This window comes from Protopterus annectens, chromosome 15.part0, assembly GCF_019279795.1.
Source record: "Protopterus annectens isolate FY-2018-M chromosome 15.part0, PAN1.0, whole genome shotgun sequence".
NCBI classification, from domain to species: Eukaryota; Metazoa; Chordata; order Ceratodontiformes; family Protopteridae; genus Protopterus; species Protopterus annectens.
In genome coordinates this window covers 176,745,373-176,764,414 of record NC_056749.1, presented here as the reverse complement: position 1 = coordinate 176,764,414, position 19,042 = coordinate 176,745,373, and the positions used below count along the sequence as shown (strand labels likewise).

At 38.5% G+C, this 19,042-nt stretch overlaps 1 protein-coding gene across 3 annotated transcripts in view; it reads left to right on the top strand.

Moving 5' to 3' along the window:
• Positions 1-19,042, top strand: part of LOC122790096 (wiskott-Aldrich syndrome protein family member 3-like) — a 995,086-nt gene that overhangs the window by 454,648 nt on the left and 521,396 nt on the right. For all 3 annotated transcript variants that reach the window (XM_044057665.1, XM_044057666.1, XM_044057667.1), the window contains one exon: positions 4,792-4,926. In XM_044057665.1, the coding sequence (XP_043913600.1) occupies positions 4,792-4,926 (135 nt within the window). The remainder of the gene's footprint in view (positions 1-4,791; positions 4,927-19,042) is intronic.

Below are 19,042 nucleotides of genomic sequence, written 5' to 3'. Positions count from 1 at the left end.
TGTGGAGTGGGATAACTGTTGCTGTGCGCCATTCAGTGGGTACAAATCCTGATGAGAGGCTATTATTGAGCATGGTGCTTAAGTGGGGAGCCAGTTCGTTCTGAAGTTTGTGTAAAATGCAGCCTGGGATGTTGTCCGGTCCCACCCATGGATGCTGTGTTTTTGGCTTTAGAGAGTGCAGCTTTTACCTGTGTAGCTGTGATTACAGGGACTCTGCATTCTTCCTGTACAGATATGGGCCCTTTAGGGGTGAGGGGGGAGTAAAGTTAGCAATGAACCTATCTGCCAGGATGTTGGCAATATTAGTTGGTTCTGTAATTTCCGTGCCTTTGTGCTGTAACTCAGAGCAGATCTGGGTGTTGTCATCAAGATTCTTGACATAGCTATAGAATGCTTTGTGGTTGTCCTTAGAATTAGTGGTGATTTTGTTTCCGTAGCTAGCTTTGGAGGATCTTATAAGGGATCTCAGCTTCTTACTGAAGCTGACCAGGGACCTCCTCCACTCATGGGATTTTACTCTCTTTTGCAACAGTTTCTTCCTTCTGTTGTACAGTTTGTTTATGGCAGGGGAACACCAGATTGGCTTCCTTTTTTGGAGGATAGTGTCTTGGTTCCGTTTGGGATAGCACGATCCATGCACTCGTATAAGTGCTTATAGAGTGCATTTGTGTAGGATTCAGCAGTTGTCACTGTATTGTCCATCTGCATGGGTGTCATGAAGTTCACCACGTCTGTCTTAAGAAGCATGAAGATGGCTTTGGAGAAATTTTTTAAGTGGTTTTCTTAATGGGGGTGGGGGCGGGATGTGGATATCAAGGTATGGTATCCGTGGTATCCATCCTTCCCAATTTTATGAATGGCAAATTTCAAAAAGCATAATAGCCTGATGAGAAAGATGATATTTTGAGTAAACAAAAAAGTGTCACATATTGCTTTTCTTGCTCATTTTTTGGCAATACTCAGAATGAGATTCTTAGACAAAATGCACGCAAAACAGTGTTAATTACTACACAAGTGAAGGTATGGGGAATTCAAAAGCAGTTTGTAATATGTTTTGTCTTAGTAGTGAGCAACGCCACAAAGGCAAATATTAGTGCTATGCAGTTGCACATTACTCATCTGTAAATCACAGTCTCTGTTTATATTTATGAAAATATGACATTTACATATTTTGTCGAATATGTTAAAAGACAAGTGACTTTAACGAAATGCGTAGCATCTTAACATACAAAATTGTCACTAATGATTTCTGCCTAGCATGCACAGTTTTTGAAATAATGAGATCTCTTTGAACAAAAAAAATAGTGCTTTTTATTTTTAATACCTCTATATAAACAGTTTTAAAGGTAGCATGTTTGCTTTTCTCTATGTTCACTACTATTTATGGTTCCAGAGATACCACCATTTTTACCACAATTGCAATGCTTAATTCTGAATAAAAAGTATAATAGTCATCATATAGAGTATAAAGGTGGCAAATATAAACTGTCCTGTGGCCGCTTTAAAACTGAAATGCTTATTAGTTCATTTAACTATTGTTTTTTCATGTTGTGGTGAACATGCAAAACAACTAGTTATTTTAAATGAAGGAACAGTAAACCTTCACCTCTGCAGCTGAACCCCTTTAATATTCCTTGCCATGGGCACCCCATCACTCTTGTCATTTCATGAGTACAAAGCACCTTGTTTTGAGACTGTATAAGACATCTGGCCATGCTAGATTAACTTGATGTTTTGCAATAATTCATTAGTTAATAGTTCTGCTGTGATGTAGAACATTTGTTTACTTAAAATACTTTGTCACAAATCATACATTATTTTTAGAAATGGTATATAAACTAAAGGAAAAAGAGAGAATAAGACCTCACAGGGCTTTTTTTTCTAGTCACTGTTTGTCAGCCTGACCATCAGCTTTTTACCCCCCCCCCCTCCTGGTTGCGGCCTTCTCCTCCTCCATCCTGGCACTCACCAGACTGGAGAGGGAGGGAGCTGGCAAATCTTGGTTACTATCAGTATCACCCCCCAATACACACACACAGCTGAGACTGTCAATGGTGATCTAGGAAGGAGAGACAGAGCAAAGATACAGCAGTGTGACATTCTCTGATGGGTACCCCATCTTTTCCCCAGAGCATACCTTACCTATTGTGCTGATGATCCTATATCTTAGGTTGATTAGACAATAAGGCATTGTCCAGAATGATGTACCTGCTCATACCATACAGCTGTAACCCCCCCCCACCTTCCTGAATGCCTAACCTGGTGATCTCCTTGTGTTCTGGCCTCCATAAGTTCATAGGTGCATACTAGGCTAATGACCACTGGGGCATTTATAAGCCTAGCTAAGTATCCCAAATATATACCACAAGTTTGTGCGCTTTAGAAGTGGGCCTGTAAGGTAGAGTCTTTTAAATATCCAGGTCTGTAGTGGGAGAGTTGCAGTCGCTCATGAATATGGTATTGGGTTGAATGGTGAGACACTCTGGTAAGTCAAAGCACAAGCTATAGGCTTCTTGGTCATAGAGAGTGACCTATAGATTGCAAGGCTATGATATGGAACTTTGCCTATGGAAATCTGTTCATGATGAAGCTCAAGCACATCATCCTGTTTAAATAATCTTGAAGTGAGTTTGTTGTTGATACGTATTGAGACACCTCCAGCTTTGGTCTCTGTCTCTGCAGCAGCTGGCTTAAATGTCTGGAAGGCATTGTAACCCTGCACTGCCAGGGTGCTGTTTGCTGCTTTAAACTATATCTCAGTAACTGCACAGATGTCCACCTTCTCTAGGGTGAGGAGAGCCTGGAGGAAGTGGAATTTCTTGTTTGAGCATTAACACTTTTCGATTCCCATACAGTGCTTTAGCATTAAGAAGAGAGAGACTACAATTCTGGTGGCAGTCTTATGGCTGTACAAGAGATCTGCCCACTCAGCAGGATTCATCCCATCCACGATGGGCACAACCATCCTCCAAGACACCTCTGCCAGTCATTAATTAATCCTGGGTTATTTAAGTCACAGTCATAACTTTATCCCTCTATGCTTCTGGGCTGGTTTTCACAGGATTTACATTAAATGCAGGTACTTGAGAAGCACGAGTCACAATCAGATATTTTAGAATAATTTAAATATATAAAATAAATACGTAAATGCACAATAAATCAAACAAATACATGCATACTTAGGCTGATAGGAAGTTTAGCATACCTTGTTGGTACGGTAATATGAAGAGCAAGTGGGCTCAGTGGTCATGCTTATACACAACTGATGGGTGGAGCTCACAGAAAATGGTGCAGTAGGTCAACTTACCATTTTCCAATGTACTGGGTTATGCTGCTGTGCCATATTTTAAACCATAGTTATGCATGTTACTACAAGAGCTACATCTCATCAACAGTGAGTTTGCCTTTGAGCCAATCAAGTGAGCAGTTATTTACTCCACAGTCAAGCTCCTTCCAACTTGTGCTACTTATTAACAAACCACACACAGGCACATACATCAAACACAGTAAAAGGTAGATATGGATAGATGCACGCAAGCGCGCACACACACACACCACTGTGTATGCATGTTGAATTGTACATGGACAGACAGACACATTCACTTGTACTGATACCTACAGACAGGTTGGCAGGCAAACAGACTCAGATACAGAAATACATGCTCATGTATACACACACACTACTGCATATCTGAATCAGCAGTCTGCACGGGGTAAAGCTGCCCTGCTTTATCTGTGCAATTACCTCCACTGGAATTTGTAAGTGCACACTACTATGCAGCAGTGTATGAATCATGGATTCATACATAGCCCTACTGGTCACACAGTCCCTTTTTAGTATGAGCTTGGAGTAATGCCTGGTTAAGTGACTTGTTACAGATCACACAGACGACATATCGGGGCTGAGGGAATCAAACGCTGTACCACAAGAATTACAGCTCACAGCCTTAACCCTGTGCACCAACTGCCAGATGGACCCCAAGGCTATATTACTCCAGATGGGACTCAAACCCATAATACCTGGCTTAGTAGGCCAGTGCATTAGCCATTAGGCCAATTTTTCTTGTTCTTTAGAGTAATTTGCATTGTATGGAGTATAGGACTTCTGTACAAGACAGGTACGCTAAATGATGAAACTACCAGGTTACTTCTGGATCTCATTAGCATAGCTCCTGCTCCAACTAGCACATTTTAGGTGGCATTCCCAGATTCTAGTTCCATTGTAGCACAGGACTACAATACTAGGCAACTTAACAACTCAACTATCTATGAATTGGAACAAGTTACCAAGTTCTTAAGCTGCACTGTGTAGCTTTGTATTCTAGGCAAATTGTCCATGAATGCTATCCATAGTTTCTGTTTTTTGTAATTTTGGATGACCTACCTATTTTTAAAGTAAGCTGGTGACTACTGTTTATCCTACTATATGTTAAGTACTTCACTGATTCAGTTGAGTTCCTTGTTGACTCTCTATATATTACTATTGTCTCTGACTGTATTTGATTTACATCTTTAGAAAACTTAGAATATGTTTGGATGTTACTTGTTATGTTATGTATTCCATCTTTGCAGTGTATCATTTCGTTTACATAAACCTGCTAGCTAAATTTGCCTTTTGGCCCTAGTTGTGGCAGAAAAGAGACCCAGGCCAGAGCACTGACCCACTTAATAAACAAACAGACAGACAGACAAATTAGATACTATGACAAAGCTGAAAATATTTCTTGGCATTCACTAAGATACTACGTCATCTTTCATGCCATATTAACTTTGTACTTTATCTCCCTGTAGGCAGACATGCAGAAGATGTGTTTGGTGAACTCTTTAATGAAGCAAATTGCTTCTATATGCGAATGAATTCACTGCAGGAGAGGGTGGATCTACTTGCTATCAAAGTCACTCAGCTCGACTCAACAGTGGAGGAAGGTAGGAAAAGAGTTATTTTGCTATAGGCTTATAAGGACAGGGTGTGTTTCAATGTGTATGCAACTCAGGTGAAAACATTTATTTAAAAATTTCTAAGAGAAAGTAGCATCCTTTGCAGTTGCATTGTACATTATGACTTCAAATATTATCATTAATGGGATTCCAGAACTTTTATATGGTTAGAGTATCACAATTAATGGGGAATAGCACAGATCTTTCAATGCAAAATATAAGGTTTGACTTCTTTTTAAGAACAGGGTTCCCTGACATCACTTTTTTGATGAAAAAATATGATATTTTATAAAAAACAATAATAATGTCATTGCTTGCAGTATAGTTGTGGATAACAGTAGTATTATTCACCTCCCTACCCATGCTAATGAAAGAGTAGGGGCCGAATGGAGAGATGACAAGTCAGCAAGCAAGGGAGAGTAGTATTGCTGAAATTGAATTCATCCTCAAGTCTTCATGAGTAGCTTCACAAGGTGGACCCTGTTTTTCACACAATCTCACCAAGATGACATTGCTATGTAGACTGTATTTATATAGCATATATCATGGACAGAAGTAGGTTAAAAATTAAAAAAAGAGAGTTGGTTGCACAAGACCCAAGATAAAAAAGCACCTAATCCTGGGAGGCACACGGGTGCCAGGACTGGTAAAGATGACTGCGTAGAATCCTCAAAATACAGAAACATTCCTACAATGGGGTCAGGCCAGGCCCAGAGGGAGCATGACACCCTGTTGCAGAAGGAAGTAGTAGTAGTACACAAAAATCCCAAAAACTGATAGGCCAAATAAGAGAGCCATAAAGATAATGGACTACTGAGGATAAGAAAGAAATTATGCATTGTTAGTATTATGCAAAAAGCCCAACATTTCCAGACACAAGATATACAAAATGATTAAGAGATAAATTAGAGGAAAGAAAAGTACTTCTACGAGAAAAAGTAGTGAGTCCCCAAAGTAAGCAGAAGCAGGAAGATCAGGAGACATCTGAAGAAGAAATATGGACATGGGAAAGAAAAAGAGATTTAATATGATGTAATATTTATGCAAAGGGGAAAGCAAAACTAACCAATACAAAAAGAGCAGCGCTAAAGATATTTGAAGAGAAATACAGGCAAAGGAATCCAGACATGGAAAACTTTACAGTACAAAAAAATAAAAAGACAAAGAAGAAAAGGATAAAAGTGAGTACCTGTGAAGTGAAGGATTCAGTGTAGAAAATCTAATTCAGAAAGCACCACAACAGGATAGAGCAATGGATATCCAAATTATGGGGAAACCAGTGGAACAGGAAGCAATTGGTCAGGTGCCATATGCAGGTTTTTGTAAAGTGTTGAGGCTTAAAGGTGTATGTACAATAACAGTGAAGGGATTCAGCCAATTGCCACTAGATTGGGCCATAATACCTTGAATCAGCCTTACACTCACGCAGTGTTCCAGTCCCAAGCATTTACTATTTAATTTGGTACAGTTCTGCTTTTACTTTCATTATAGTTTCTATACTTATCACAACTCTCTCCATAACTGCCAAACAACCCTGTTTGTGTGCTTGCAGTGGTAATCATTTAAAGTATTCCACAACTACTCAGATCAGTTTTTTGTTAGATACTGATATTTTTAAGCTTATTCCTCACTTTACGCTGATAGTTTTTCAGCCCTTCTTCCTGTGGGGGCTGGACCCCCCCCCCCCACACATCATCCTTATACCTAACCTTATCCCTCCAACACATCTCTTCCACCTATCCTGTAACCTCTTTAATTATTTACTACAGTCATACTATACCTCTTAACTACTCTACCTCCCCACACATTCAAAATAGGGCCATGTAGTGTTATCACACTATATTCAGCCACCATTATGTCCCTCACTACTTTTTCTGTGCCCTCACTTCTCTCACTTATGCTGTTTGTCCTAATAACAACCACCTTCCAGATACCTAACATACCTCCTACATCCTCCTGTACAACCACCGCACATAACCCACATTTACCAAGTTATTCAAACATCCACCTTAGCTTTTTAACAGTGAATACCTCTGTCCTATCCAAAGTAAAAATTCTACCTTAACACAGACACCCCCATTATCACACCACCACCAGCAACTATACCATTTTCAAGAAAAAACTCACATAATTTGGCAAAGCATTATATCCAAGTGTGGTGATGTACATCCCAAACCAGCTCCAACCCTCCCCAGCCCTAGAAAACTTAGCAAATCTCTCTTGCTGTCAACCATAAATTTCCAAAGCCTTAGAAACAAGATACCTGAACTTCAGGCATGGATTTCACAAAATAACCCTGATGTTATAGCAGCTACCAAAACCTGGTTGAAATCATATGTAAAAGACACGGAGTTTCTTCCCCCAGGCTACACATGCTTCAGAGCCGATCTGCCAAACAAGAGAGGAGGAGGAGTAGCAATACTCTTCCCTAGCAAATATACATTAATTTCCTACTCAAAAGCAACACCCAACTTCTCCCCAGCCGAAGTACTAATCTCTATATTAAAACTTAACCATAAAAACATTTGCATAATTGCTCTGTATATACCTCCAGGAAACAAAATACCAATATTAGGAAACCTACTTGCCTGGACTTCACAAAACATAGATAATGAACCCATCATATTAGGTGATGTAAACATTGATTGGCTAGACACTGCCCACAACAATCCTTCAAAAAACATAAACCTTTACAACTTCTCCCAACCAATTGAAGACATCACCAGACCCCACAAAAATAACATTTGGGGCTCCGCAATAAACTGAATATTAGTGGCCCACACTAAAAATATCATCACTGCAGGCATCCTACCTAATATCATTAGCGACCACCACCCAGCATATATCCTATGCAAAACCACCCCAACCCCAAGGCAACACCAATACAAATCAACCAGAAATTTGACTGTTCCAACCATCCATATTTAATGAAACCTTAGCTAAAGTAAATTAGGAACCCCTCAAATCCCTGCTCCTTAATGCGTCTGTTGAGTTCTTCAACTCAACATTCCTAGACATCCTAAATAGGCAAGCACCCACCTGCCAAAAATGAATAAAACATAACCATTCAAGCTGGCTCTCAAAATCCACCAAAGAAATCATGTCCACAAGGCATAAAATCTGGAAATCATGGCAGAAAAACAAAGACTAAGTGCTTTTCATTTGCTGACATGCAAACTTCTTCAGAAGTGAAGTATGAAGGTACAAACCATTTTTAAACAGACCGGTAGTCAAACTACCCAATCGTTAACAATGTTAATCATGCAAGAGTCTAATTAAAGAGATACACCTTCATAAGCATTACTGATTTAGGACATACCTGCTTACATACAGTCATACAACTAATCTAACCACACTGTGACAGCACAAAATAATCTGTGAATGTGTGCACTTGTGTAACAAAGTCAAATATGTATCTAAAATAAATCAAAACACATAAGCTAGCGATTGTTACAAACTATAAGCATAAAGAACCATTACTTGTGTAACAATGTCAAAGCTGCATCTAAAATAAATCAAAACACATAACAAGCACGTGATTGTTACATAATGTAAGCATAAAGAACCATTATAAAATTTAAAAACTAGACATAAAAACTAATAAGCCACTTTTTACTTTTCTGGATTATTCAGTGTCACCTCATCTCTGCAAGCTTCTCAATTTTAAAATACTACTAATAGAACAAGTTTCGTTAAGTCCTGGATAATTATAGGCATTAAGCTTAATTTGCCAGAATAATTCTAATTCTTCAAGTTTTAGGGATATAGGTCCTCCCCCTAATATCTTGTGATACTTTATCTATAACCATGAACTTGAATTTATGATCTACATTCAACTGAATATGCTTAGCTAAAGCGTTGTCCATTTTTCTTCTACCAATGGCTTACTGATGTTTATACATTCTATCACAGAGCCTACGCTCTGTTTTGCCAGTATAGAATGCAGGACAACATTGGCATTTAGCTAAGTAAACTACTAACCTAGAATTACAGTTGAACTTAAATTTAAGCCTGAAGTGTACCACCATTAATAGCAAACCAATTTGCTACCTCAACAAACTTACAGAAGTTACAATTTTCACATTTGTTCATACCAGTTGTTCTAAGGATACTGTGACGTTGTTGTTCCAACAAATTCTTCAGATTTTTACCTCTCCTAAATGTTACTTTTGGTGAACTACCCAATTTGTTGAACAGTGGGTTAGTCCTAAAAAGTTCCCAATTTTTCTGAATAATCTTAATGCAAAGATGGCTTTGCGGACTGAATATAGTGGTAAACCTTAATTGGATGTCTTGAATACTTGAATCTATTGGCTCATCCACATTAGGTGTTGCCACAAAGTTAGACCCACCAGTCAGTTCAGATGCTAAAACCTCAACTGCCAAAATAGGTTTATAAAACTGATTAGATCTTTTCAAGCTGACTTCATTAATTAAGGAGTCTGGTAGGGTCTCAGGATAGCCACGATGTAAAACCAAACTTTTTAAGAAACAACATTCCTCTGCAAAGTCTTCATCATGGCTAATTATACGTGAGGCCCTCACTAACTGACCCTTAATAACTGACCGTTTCTGAAAATGGGGGTGGCAACTGGAAAAATTAAGGAATGAGTTAGAATAGGTACTTTTCCTATGTATTCTGGCTGTAAAGCAACCCTGCGTTATATTCTTAACTAACCAAATATCCTATAGCTTCCATATCAAATGTTGATGTAAATTCCAAAAACTGTGTAGATTGATTCAACAGTTCTACCACGTTCCTACTGACTTCGTTATCTCCATTTAATAATATGAAGATATCATCAAGGTAGTGTGTGTAAAATACCAAAAGGTTTCTAAGATTCTCATCTTTAAACACATATTCAGATTCCCAATAAGCCATTACTAAATTTGCTATACTGGCCCCACATGGGGAACCCATAGCAACCCCTACTTTTTGCAAATAAAACCCATTATCAAGCATAAAAAAGTTATTAGATAGTAAAAGGTCAAGTAGTTCTCTCACTAAGGAAGTTTCAGCTACTGAGGCTCCATGTTTGTTTAACATGAAACCTACCCACTCGATACCTTAATAATGGGGGATACAGGTGTAAAGGTCTTTCACATCAATAGTGAGAACGTTATAATTTTCATTATACTGCAAGTTGTCAATTTTCTCCAAAAAGGACCAAGAATCCTTACATATTTGGTTTTTAAAAAACAAATATTTCTGGAGAATCGCGTCAACTACCTTGGCACAAGAATATGTGGGTGAACCACGACCATCTACTAGGGGTCTCGTAGGTGGATTTAGTGGGTCTTTTGTGTATTTTGGGAATACCGAAAAGATATGGGAATTACGGATAAGATGTTGACATGTAATTAAATAAATTCTGTTCAATCCTTCCTTCTATGTACATATCATTGATACAGATTTTAGTGAGGCTATAAGCTTTATTAACATCTGAATGTGAGCTTAATTCATATGCGCTGTTGGTTAATAGCATTTTCATACATTCAATATAGTTGCTATTGTCAAATACTACTAAACCTCCTCCTTTGTCTGGTTTACATACACGAATATCCTGTGACTTAATGTACTCTAAATATTCACGTTCATCCCGGATTGCATTATGTGAAAACTTTGCTCTACAACCACTCTTAACTGCTTGTCTAATGTCTAATTCACAAAGTTGTTCAAAAATTTGTAAAACTAGGTGTAATGGTGGGTTGAATGTACTCTGTGTGTGAAACTTATCCGCACCCAATACATTCATGACATCCCCAAACATCAAATGAAGGTTCAACTTCCTAGTGAAGGTTTTAAAATAAATAGCAGATTTTACTAAGTCCAATTGCTGTGTAGGGACATATGTATGTCCCTTTGCTAAAAAGTCCACAATGTCAGGAGAAATAACCACTGAAGAGAAGTTGTAAACTTTAAAATCTCCCTCCTTGTTATCAACAATAACAGGGCCAACTGGGTCCGAGACAACCCGACAGTGAGAGTCTACCAATGTCGGTATTGGCTCTTGGATTATACCACCTAGTCTGTGGAGTGCAACTGGACCTAAGTTTTCTTCAACAAGGCAGAGTGGACCAGTTAAGTGTTGCATTTGTTGAATTTCGATTTGCCTTTGTTCGGTTGGAAATTCTTCTGTTGCTTCGGTCTCACTCCTATATAATTGGCTTGCCAAAAATTCTGATTTTGGTTATTTTGATGACTACTATTTTGGCCATTATTATGTTGCCCCCAAGAACAATTTTGTAGTCGCTCACTCCTCCGAACTTCAGTGAAACTAGTAGAACTAGTATTATCACCAATGCCATTGGTGGCATCCTTATAGGCATTATCAAAATGTACCCCAACATTGTTGGCATTCTGATTGAACTGGTTACTGTTATTGCTACTGTTTAGACTTGAATTACTGTTATGTTGTGAAACAAGTGCTTGGCTTTTCTGCCAAACTTGTGTTGCAGAAGGAACTGGATATGCTGTACCTTGGTTGTACGCCTTACAGTCATGTTCTAGTTTTTTAATCTTGTTAGTTTTAAGTTTGTGCATATAATGGTCAATACTTGAAAATACTCGGCTGTATTCAAATTTGTAACGTGCAAACTCAAGGTCAGCCTTAATACTGTTATCAAGTTCAGTAATTGTCTTAGATAAATTGTTGACCCAAATAGTGTAATGTTTGACTATGAGCTCTAGTAACTCAAAGCCCTGCCGGTCAAACAACACAGTAAGCTCTTTGTGAAAATCAGACTCATTTACAAGACCTGTAGGGTACTGATGGCATTGCAGACCCTTTGGAACAACCTTCCGTGCCAAACATTCATGGTTATAACAAATTTCCAATTGTAATTTCTTTAACTTAATAAGGTGACTGTCAAAAGTTTTTAATTTAGTAACTATGTCAGGAAAATCATTAGCGTTACCTCTGTCAATCGGTTGTCTTCCTTCACTAGCAAAAGGAGACCGAGAAAAAGAAAAGCCATCTGTAATCCATGCTGACAACGATGGACATCTATCAATGTTGACTGGTGTATCATTCGAACTCACTCGCCCAAGGTTGGTGCAGGCACTTGTGGATTCACTGAACCCTTTGCATCCTCTGGCAGTAGCTGATTATTCAACAAGGATGAAGCCGGACCCAACACCTCTATTGTTACTCTATTGACCATCGGAATTCTATCTGTTGGTACCCTGTCGACAACAGCTTCCTGCAAATTCTGTTGAGTTGTTTCAACACTGGTGACCAATGCTGAATTCAAAAAAGTAGTAGTCCCCAAGATGCCACTACTCACCAGGGACTAAGGAAGCTGGCTAGCAGCAAGTGAAGGTGGGATTAAATCCCTAATTGCACACTGATTACAGTCAAACTGGTCGAGTCTAGTAAATATAGACTCTATTTTGTTGAATAAAGACACCAACGAGTTATTAGTTAATGTTGAATTATTTGACTCTGTACTAACAGCTTCATTAAGAAGATCCGCTCTCAATGATTCCGGTGCCTCTCCTGGTGTAAAAAAACTCTGACTAGCTGCCGGGCCAGATGCCATGATAAACTCGAATAAGAAACAGCACACAAAAACTTGAAATAAAAAACACTGCCACGGCAGTTGCAGAGTGTAAAACCAAGGAATTTATTCTATAATAACTTTAAGCGCTTTTCGTTTGCTGACACGCAAACTTCTTCAGAAGTGAAGTATGAAGGTACAAACCATTTTTAAACAGACTGGTAGTCAAACTACCCAATCATTAACAATGTTAATCATGCAAGTGTCTAATTAAAGAGATACACCTTCGTAAACATTACTGATTTAGGACGTACCTGCTTACATACAGTCATGCAACTAATCTAAACACACTGTGACAGCACAAAATAATCTATGAATGTTGTAGTGAATGTGTGCACTTGTGTAACAATGTCAAAGATGTATCTAAAATAAATCAAAACACATAAGCTAGCGATTGTTACATACTATAAGCATAAAGAACCATTACTTGTGTAACAATGTCAAAGATGTACCTAAAATATATCAAAACACATAACAAGCTAGCGATTGTTACATACTGTAAGCATAAAGAACCATTACAAAATTTAAAAACTAGACATAAAAACTAATAAGCCACTTTTTACTTTTCTGGCTTGTTCAGTGTCACCTCATCTCTGCAAGCTTCTCAATTTTAAAATACTACAAATAGAACAAGTTTTAAGTCCTGGATAATTATAGGCATTAAGCTTAATTTGCCAGAATAATTCTAATTCTTCAAGTTTTAGGGTATAGGTCCTCCCCTAATATCTTGTGATACTTGATCTATAGCCATGAACTTGAATTTATGATCTACATTCAACTGAATATGCTTAGCTAAAGCGTTGTCCATTTTTCTTCTACCAATGGCATACTGATGTTCATACCATATTCTGTATATATTACTGTAATCAAACCTGTAATCAAACCAACTAAATTCCTGACATGTACATATTCTGTATATATTACTGTAATGACTATGTGCAACATTGTTTCAATTTCTGCACCAATTAATGTTTAATTTTTATCTGCATTTATGCTCTTGTTGGAGCTTTTCTCCCTGGGCCTCCACCGAAAATGGGCTCTTTTAACAAGGTGGACTTTCCCTTTTAACAAATGCAGTAAATAAATAAAATAAATAAATATTCTGAAGCCGTCAAAAGGAAGTCAGTATAAACATTCACTTGAAGCTGGACAGCAAGGCAAGGAACAGGAAACTGAGGAAACTCTGATGCAGTCAATGTTGAGGAGTGAAAGACCAATGAGTTTCCATATGACAGAGCAACGGATGGCACAGGATGAAACTGAAGAGAATGTGCCACAGGAAGATGCTGTAGAACTTTCTATAGCTTGCCTGCAGGAAACAGGAAACAAAAAATGTGTCCTTAGTTTAGAAGAAAATGAGCTAAGAGAAGAGCTGCTTGATTTAATAGAGATAGACAGACATATTAAAATCATTGAAAGAAATAGACTGTAGAAGGTCAGTAAAATCCAAAAAGTCAGAGGTTTGATAAAACAAATGAACAAAGTAATTAGGACTGTCCATAGAGATCCAAGTGATACAAGTAAACAAGATATATTACTGTACAGCTAAATTAAGAACTGATAAAGTTCTATTACAAAAACAAAGGGCAGTAAGGGAAAGGAAGGGGAGAAATCGAATACCATTACAGAAGTATCGAATAGAGAAAAACTATAAAGCAATTAAGACAAAAAGTGTCACTGTTAGAAGAATATAGAAGGAACATATCAACAAAAATACTAAGAAAGACAGATGCAATAAAAGCAATGCGCAGTATTAGAAAAGACCAGGATCTATCATGCACTGTCGCAAATAAACTGAAAATCTCAGCACAGGCAGAAAAACTTAGAAGATATGCAGATAAATATAAAGGAAAAGTACAAAATATGCAATTTATTGATAACCAAAAAAGTTTTACACAGAATTGGGAAACAAGGTAAAAGAAATTGAAAGACCACCAAAAAAAGAAGAAATGGACACATTTTGGAGAAGTATTTATGAAGATTGTGCGGAACATAACAAAAATGCTAAATGGATAGAAGTAGTAAATGAAAGAATAAGAAGTTTAAAGGTGCAGGATATAAAATGGGATAAAGTAACAGCCAGAAAGTTTGAAGCAAAGTTAAGAAAAGCCTGTAACTGTAAAACCCCAGGCCTAGATGCAGCACACAACTTCTGGTTAAAAGTATTAACATCTTTACACAAAGATTTAGCTATGAGTAAGAATTATTTATATGCACACCCTGAACAGACACCAACCTGCATATAAACAGGAAAAACAATGCTCTTACTTAACAGTGAACCTGCAAGCTACCCTAAAAACTATACACCAATAACTTGCTTTCTGATAACAAATAAACTATAAACTGGAACTGATGCCGACAGAGTTTATAGTCATTTAGAAGACAACTCAATTAAGGCAGTAGAACTAAAGGGGTTGTTAAAGTCATAGTGGAGAACTGTAAAAAGGGGAAGAAATTAAGTATAACAAGGACCAAGTATAAAAAAGCATTTGATAGTATCCCACATTCATGGATAAAAGAGTGCTTAAAAATGTGTAATATATACCCCTACACTGTTTGACTACATTACAGTGACCATGAAACAGTGGCAGACCATTGTGCAATTAAGCCATGATAAAGGACAAATTATTCCTCGGATAAAAATTCAAAAAGGGATACTCCAGAGTGACTCTCTGTCACTGCTGTCATTCTGTCTTGGCCTTAGCCCATTAAGCTGTCTAATTAACAGCTTAGGCCATGCCTATAATTTGGCTCCTAGAAAACAGGAAAGTGTAAAGATTTCTCATCTTCTTTGTCAAGGATTTAAAACTATATAGCTCATTAGAAGAGGAACTGAAAGCACAACCGCAAATTGTCAAAACCTTTTCAGATGATATAACAATGTCCTTTAGTCTTGATAAATGTGCAAAAGCAACCTTTAAATCTGGAAAACTGCAACACTAAGAAAACATCAGTTTGGGACAAGAATGTGATATTAAAGAATGTGAGCAAGAGGAAGTGTATAAATATTTGGGAACTGATGAAGGATCAACAATAAAATCTGAACAAATCTGAACAAAACTTTGTAAAGAATACTTCAGAAGACAAATTAATCCTGAAAACAGCATTGACATCTATTTATTTTATTTATTTATTTTACATTCTGTTACTGGGGAAGTCCAACTGGACATGGACCTTCTTTCAGCAGTGGCCCAGGGAGAAAAGCTCCACAATAACAGTTTCACAAACAATAATAATCATTTGGTTTGAACTCACAAAGTACAGTACATTAATGACAGTACACTAATGACAAGTAACATTATTTAGCATATGGCATAACATTATATATTATTTACAGATATTAGTTAAAACAGATAGTTGAGATAGACAGATAGGAAAAAAATTCAAGCTGCAAACCAATTTGCTCTTTCTATCCTAACTTACAGTTTTGGAGCGACTGACTCCAAAATGTGTTGGATAGATTAGACACGAAAAAAAGAAGGATGCTTCATGCTCACAAAATGATTTACAAAAATCATTGCATAACAAGATTATAAATTCCCCATTCAGAAGGAGGGATAGGCCTCCATGAAACTGATTACATGTATAGATCTGCATTCATGGGACTGCACACACAGCTGCTGACCTCACAAGACCCAAATGTAATGAAAGTTTTTAAACATGAGGAGAATAAATTGAAAATGATTTCTCTGCTTAGTCTAGCAGACGCATATCGGCATCAAGCAGTAATGGAAATGAAACCAGAAGTAGATAGAAATCGGGTAGCAACTGAATGTGCCAAAAAAACAAAAGAAAGAATGATAGGTGAAGGACCAGATGAGAAGGCAAGAAATGTGGAAAATGCATAAATACAGTTGCAAATATAGAAAACTTATGGAAGAACCTCATTTTTACAATATACATACATATATATATATATATATATATATATATACATATATATATATATATATATATATATATATACACACAAACACACACACACACACACACATATATATATATATATATATATATACATATCTACACACACATAGCTTCATAGGTTCATACTAGGCTATCTGTCCTAGGGCATTTATAAGCCTAGCCAGAATGTGTTTGGCTTTCACCACCCATTTTAAATTTATTTTGCTATGCCCTTTTTCGAGGTTAGTATACTGTGCCTCTCTCTAACAGTGACACAGAAGTGATACCCGGGGTAAACCTACGATCTCCCATCCACTCATCAAGATTCCTCTTGAAGAGAGTCAGTGAGGGACTCTGCCTAACCTGGACTGGGATTTTATTCCAGAGTAAAGGGAGCCTCTGGGTTATGAATCTGCCCCTCCAGCTTGTCCTATTTATTTCAGTGCTGAGGTTCAAGTCTCTCGAGCGCATAGCTCGATGGGATTTGGATTTTCTGAGGTGCAGCATGTCCATTAATTCCGGGCTGGACATGGCTTTATACATCAGGCACAGATCGCCTCTGAACAGGCGGTATGCCACTGAGTAGAGCTGGAGTTTCTTTAACCGGGCAGCATATGGCATCTGTTTGAGCCCTTTGATCCTCTTGGTGAGGTACTTTTGGGGTCTTTCCAGTTGCTGCAGGTGTCTGGTAAGGTACATCCCAAAAGGGGCATTGTACTCAATTATGGGCCTGATGAAGGATGAGTAAAGAGGCACGATGACCTCCCCTGATTTAGATGTGAATCCCTTCATGATTAGGTGGGCTATATAAAATGTTTTTCTAACCACTTTGGTCACGTGGTTGTCAAATGAGAGATTGCTATCAACTTGGGTCCCCAGGTCCCTAATTACTTCTTCTGTACTTAATGGATTACCACCTATGTGGTAATTTGTGGGCACTTTGTTTTTGCCAAAGGGGATGACTATACACTTTTGGCATTTAGCTTGAGGCCATGGCTCTGGCACCAGTTGTCTGTTTCTATGAGGCCCTTTTGGAGGATGCTTGTGTCAGCTGGAGAGTCGATTATGGCACCCAGTTTGCAGTCATCTGCGAACTTGGTCAGCCACAGTCCTTCCATGTTGGCCTGTACCTCCAAGAAATATATACCGAACAAGAGAGGTCCCAGGACTGAGCCTTGTGGGACACCACTTGTAACTGGTTTGGAGTCTGACATGGCTCCAGCAATTCTAACCATGTGGGTTCTGTCCTTGAGCCAGTTTGCAATCCATCTAGTGACATAGGGGTTTATATTTAAGCTGCTGAGCTTATCTATAATGCCTGAGTGGGGTATTGTATCGAAGGCTTTTGTGAGGTCCAGATAGGCTGTGTGGACCACCTTCCCCTCGTCAATGGCCTTGGTGACTGTTTTAAAGAAATCAACCAGGTTTAAGAGGCAGGATCTGCCTTTAAAGCTGAACTGGGTAGGATCCAGTGTCTGTAGGTCCCCAATATATTTATTTATGAGGTCCATGATGATCCTTTCCATAGCTTTGCAGACCAAGCTAGTCAGGCTTATGGGGCGATAGTTTCCAGGATCCATTGAGGCACCACCTTTATGGAGAGGGACCACTGTTGCTGTACGCCACTCTTTGGTCACATATCCTGTATAAAGACTGAGATTGAACAGTAGTTTTATGTTTGGGTTTAGCTCTTCTTGGAGTTCATGTAGGACGCAGCCCGGGACACCGTCTGGTCCCATTGATGCTGTGTGTTTTGCTTTGGAGAGGGCGGCTCTTACCTGAGCATCTGAGATGTCAGGGGGGCAGCACTCTGCTGGGATAGATATTTGCCCTTTTGGTGGGGGGGGGGGGAGAGTTTGCGCTGAACCTGTCAGCTAGGATGTTGGCAATGTCTGTGGGCACGGTGTATTTTTTGTCATTTTGGACTAATTCTGAGCATATCTGGGAATTACCACCCAGGTTACTAACATAACTAAAGAAAGCCTTGTGATTATCCTTAGTTTCCTGTGCAATTTTTCTCTCGAAGCTGGCCTTAGACATTTTTATGAGTGCCCGTAGTTTTTTGCTAATACTTATCAGTGATGCCTTCCCTTTTTGGGATTTTGCTCTCTCATTTAGTAGCTTCCTCCTTCTATTGTATAGTTTGTTTATGGCTGGGTCCACCAGACAGGACGTCTGCCTTTGGAGGATTGGGTCTTGGTTTTATTTGGGATCGCATGATCCATGCATTCCTGAAGGTGTTCATAGAATGCGTTTATAAAGGATTCTGCGGTCTGGACTGTATTTTCCACAGGCCCGGGGGCTTTGAAGGATTCCACCTCGGTTTTGAGGAATGTGAAATTTGCTTTAGAGAAGTTTTTCACTGTGGTTTTCTGGGCAGGGGGTGGGGTCGGGATGTGAATATCCAGTGAGATTAGTTTATGGTCTGATCTTACCAGTGAGGGATACACTTCTGGTCTGGAGCATAGAGTCCCCATGTTGGTGATAATCAGGTCCAGTATGTTTTCCCATCTTGTGGGAGTGGTAACAAGTTGTTCCATAGCATTTGAGTTTATAAATTCTAGGAACCTTTGGCTAGGGTGTTGGAGCTAGAGTAATGCTCCCAGTCTATGTTTGGGTAGTTGAAGTCACCCAATAT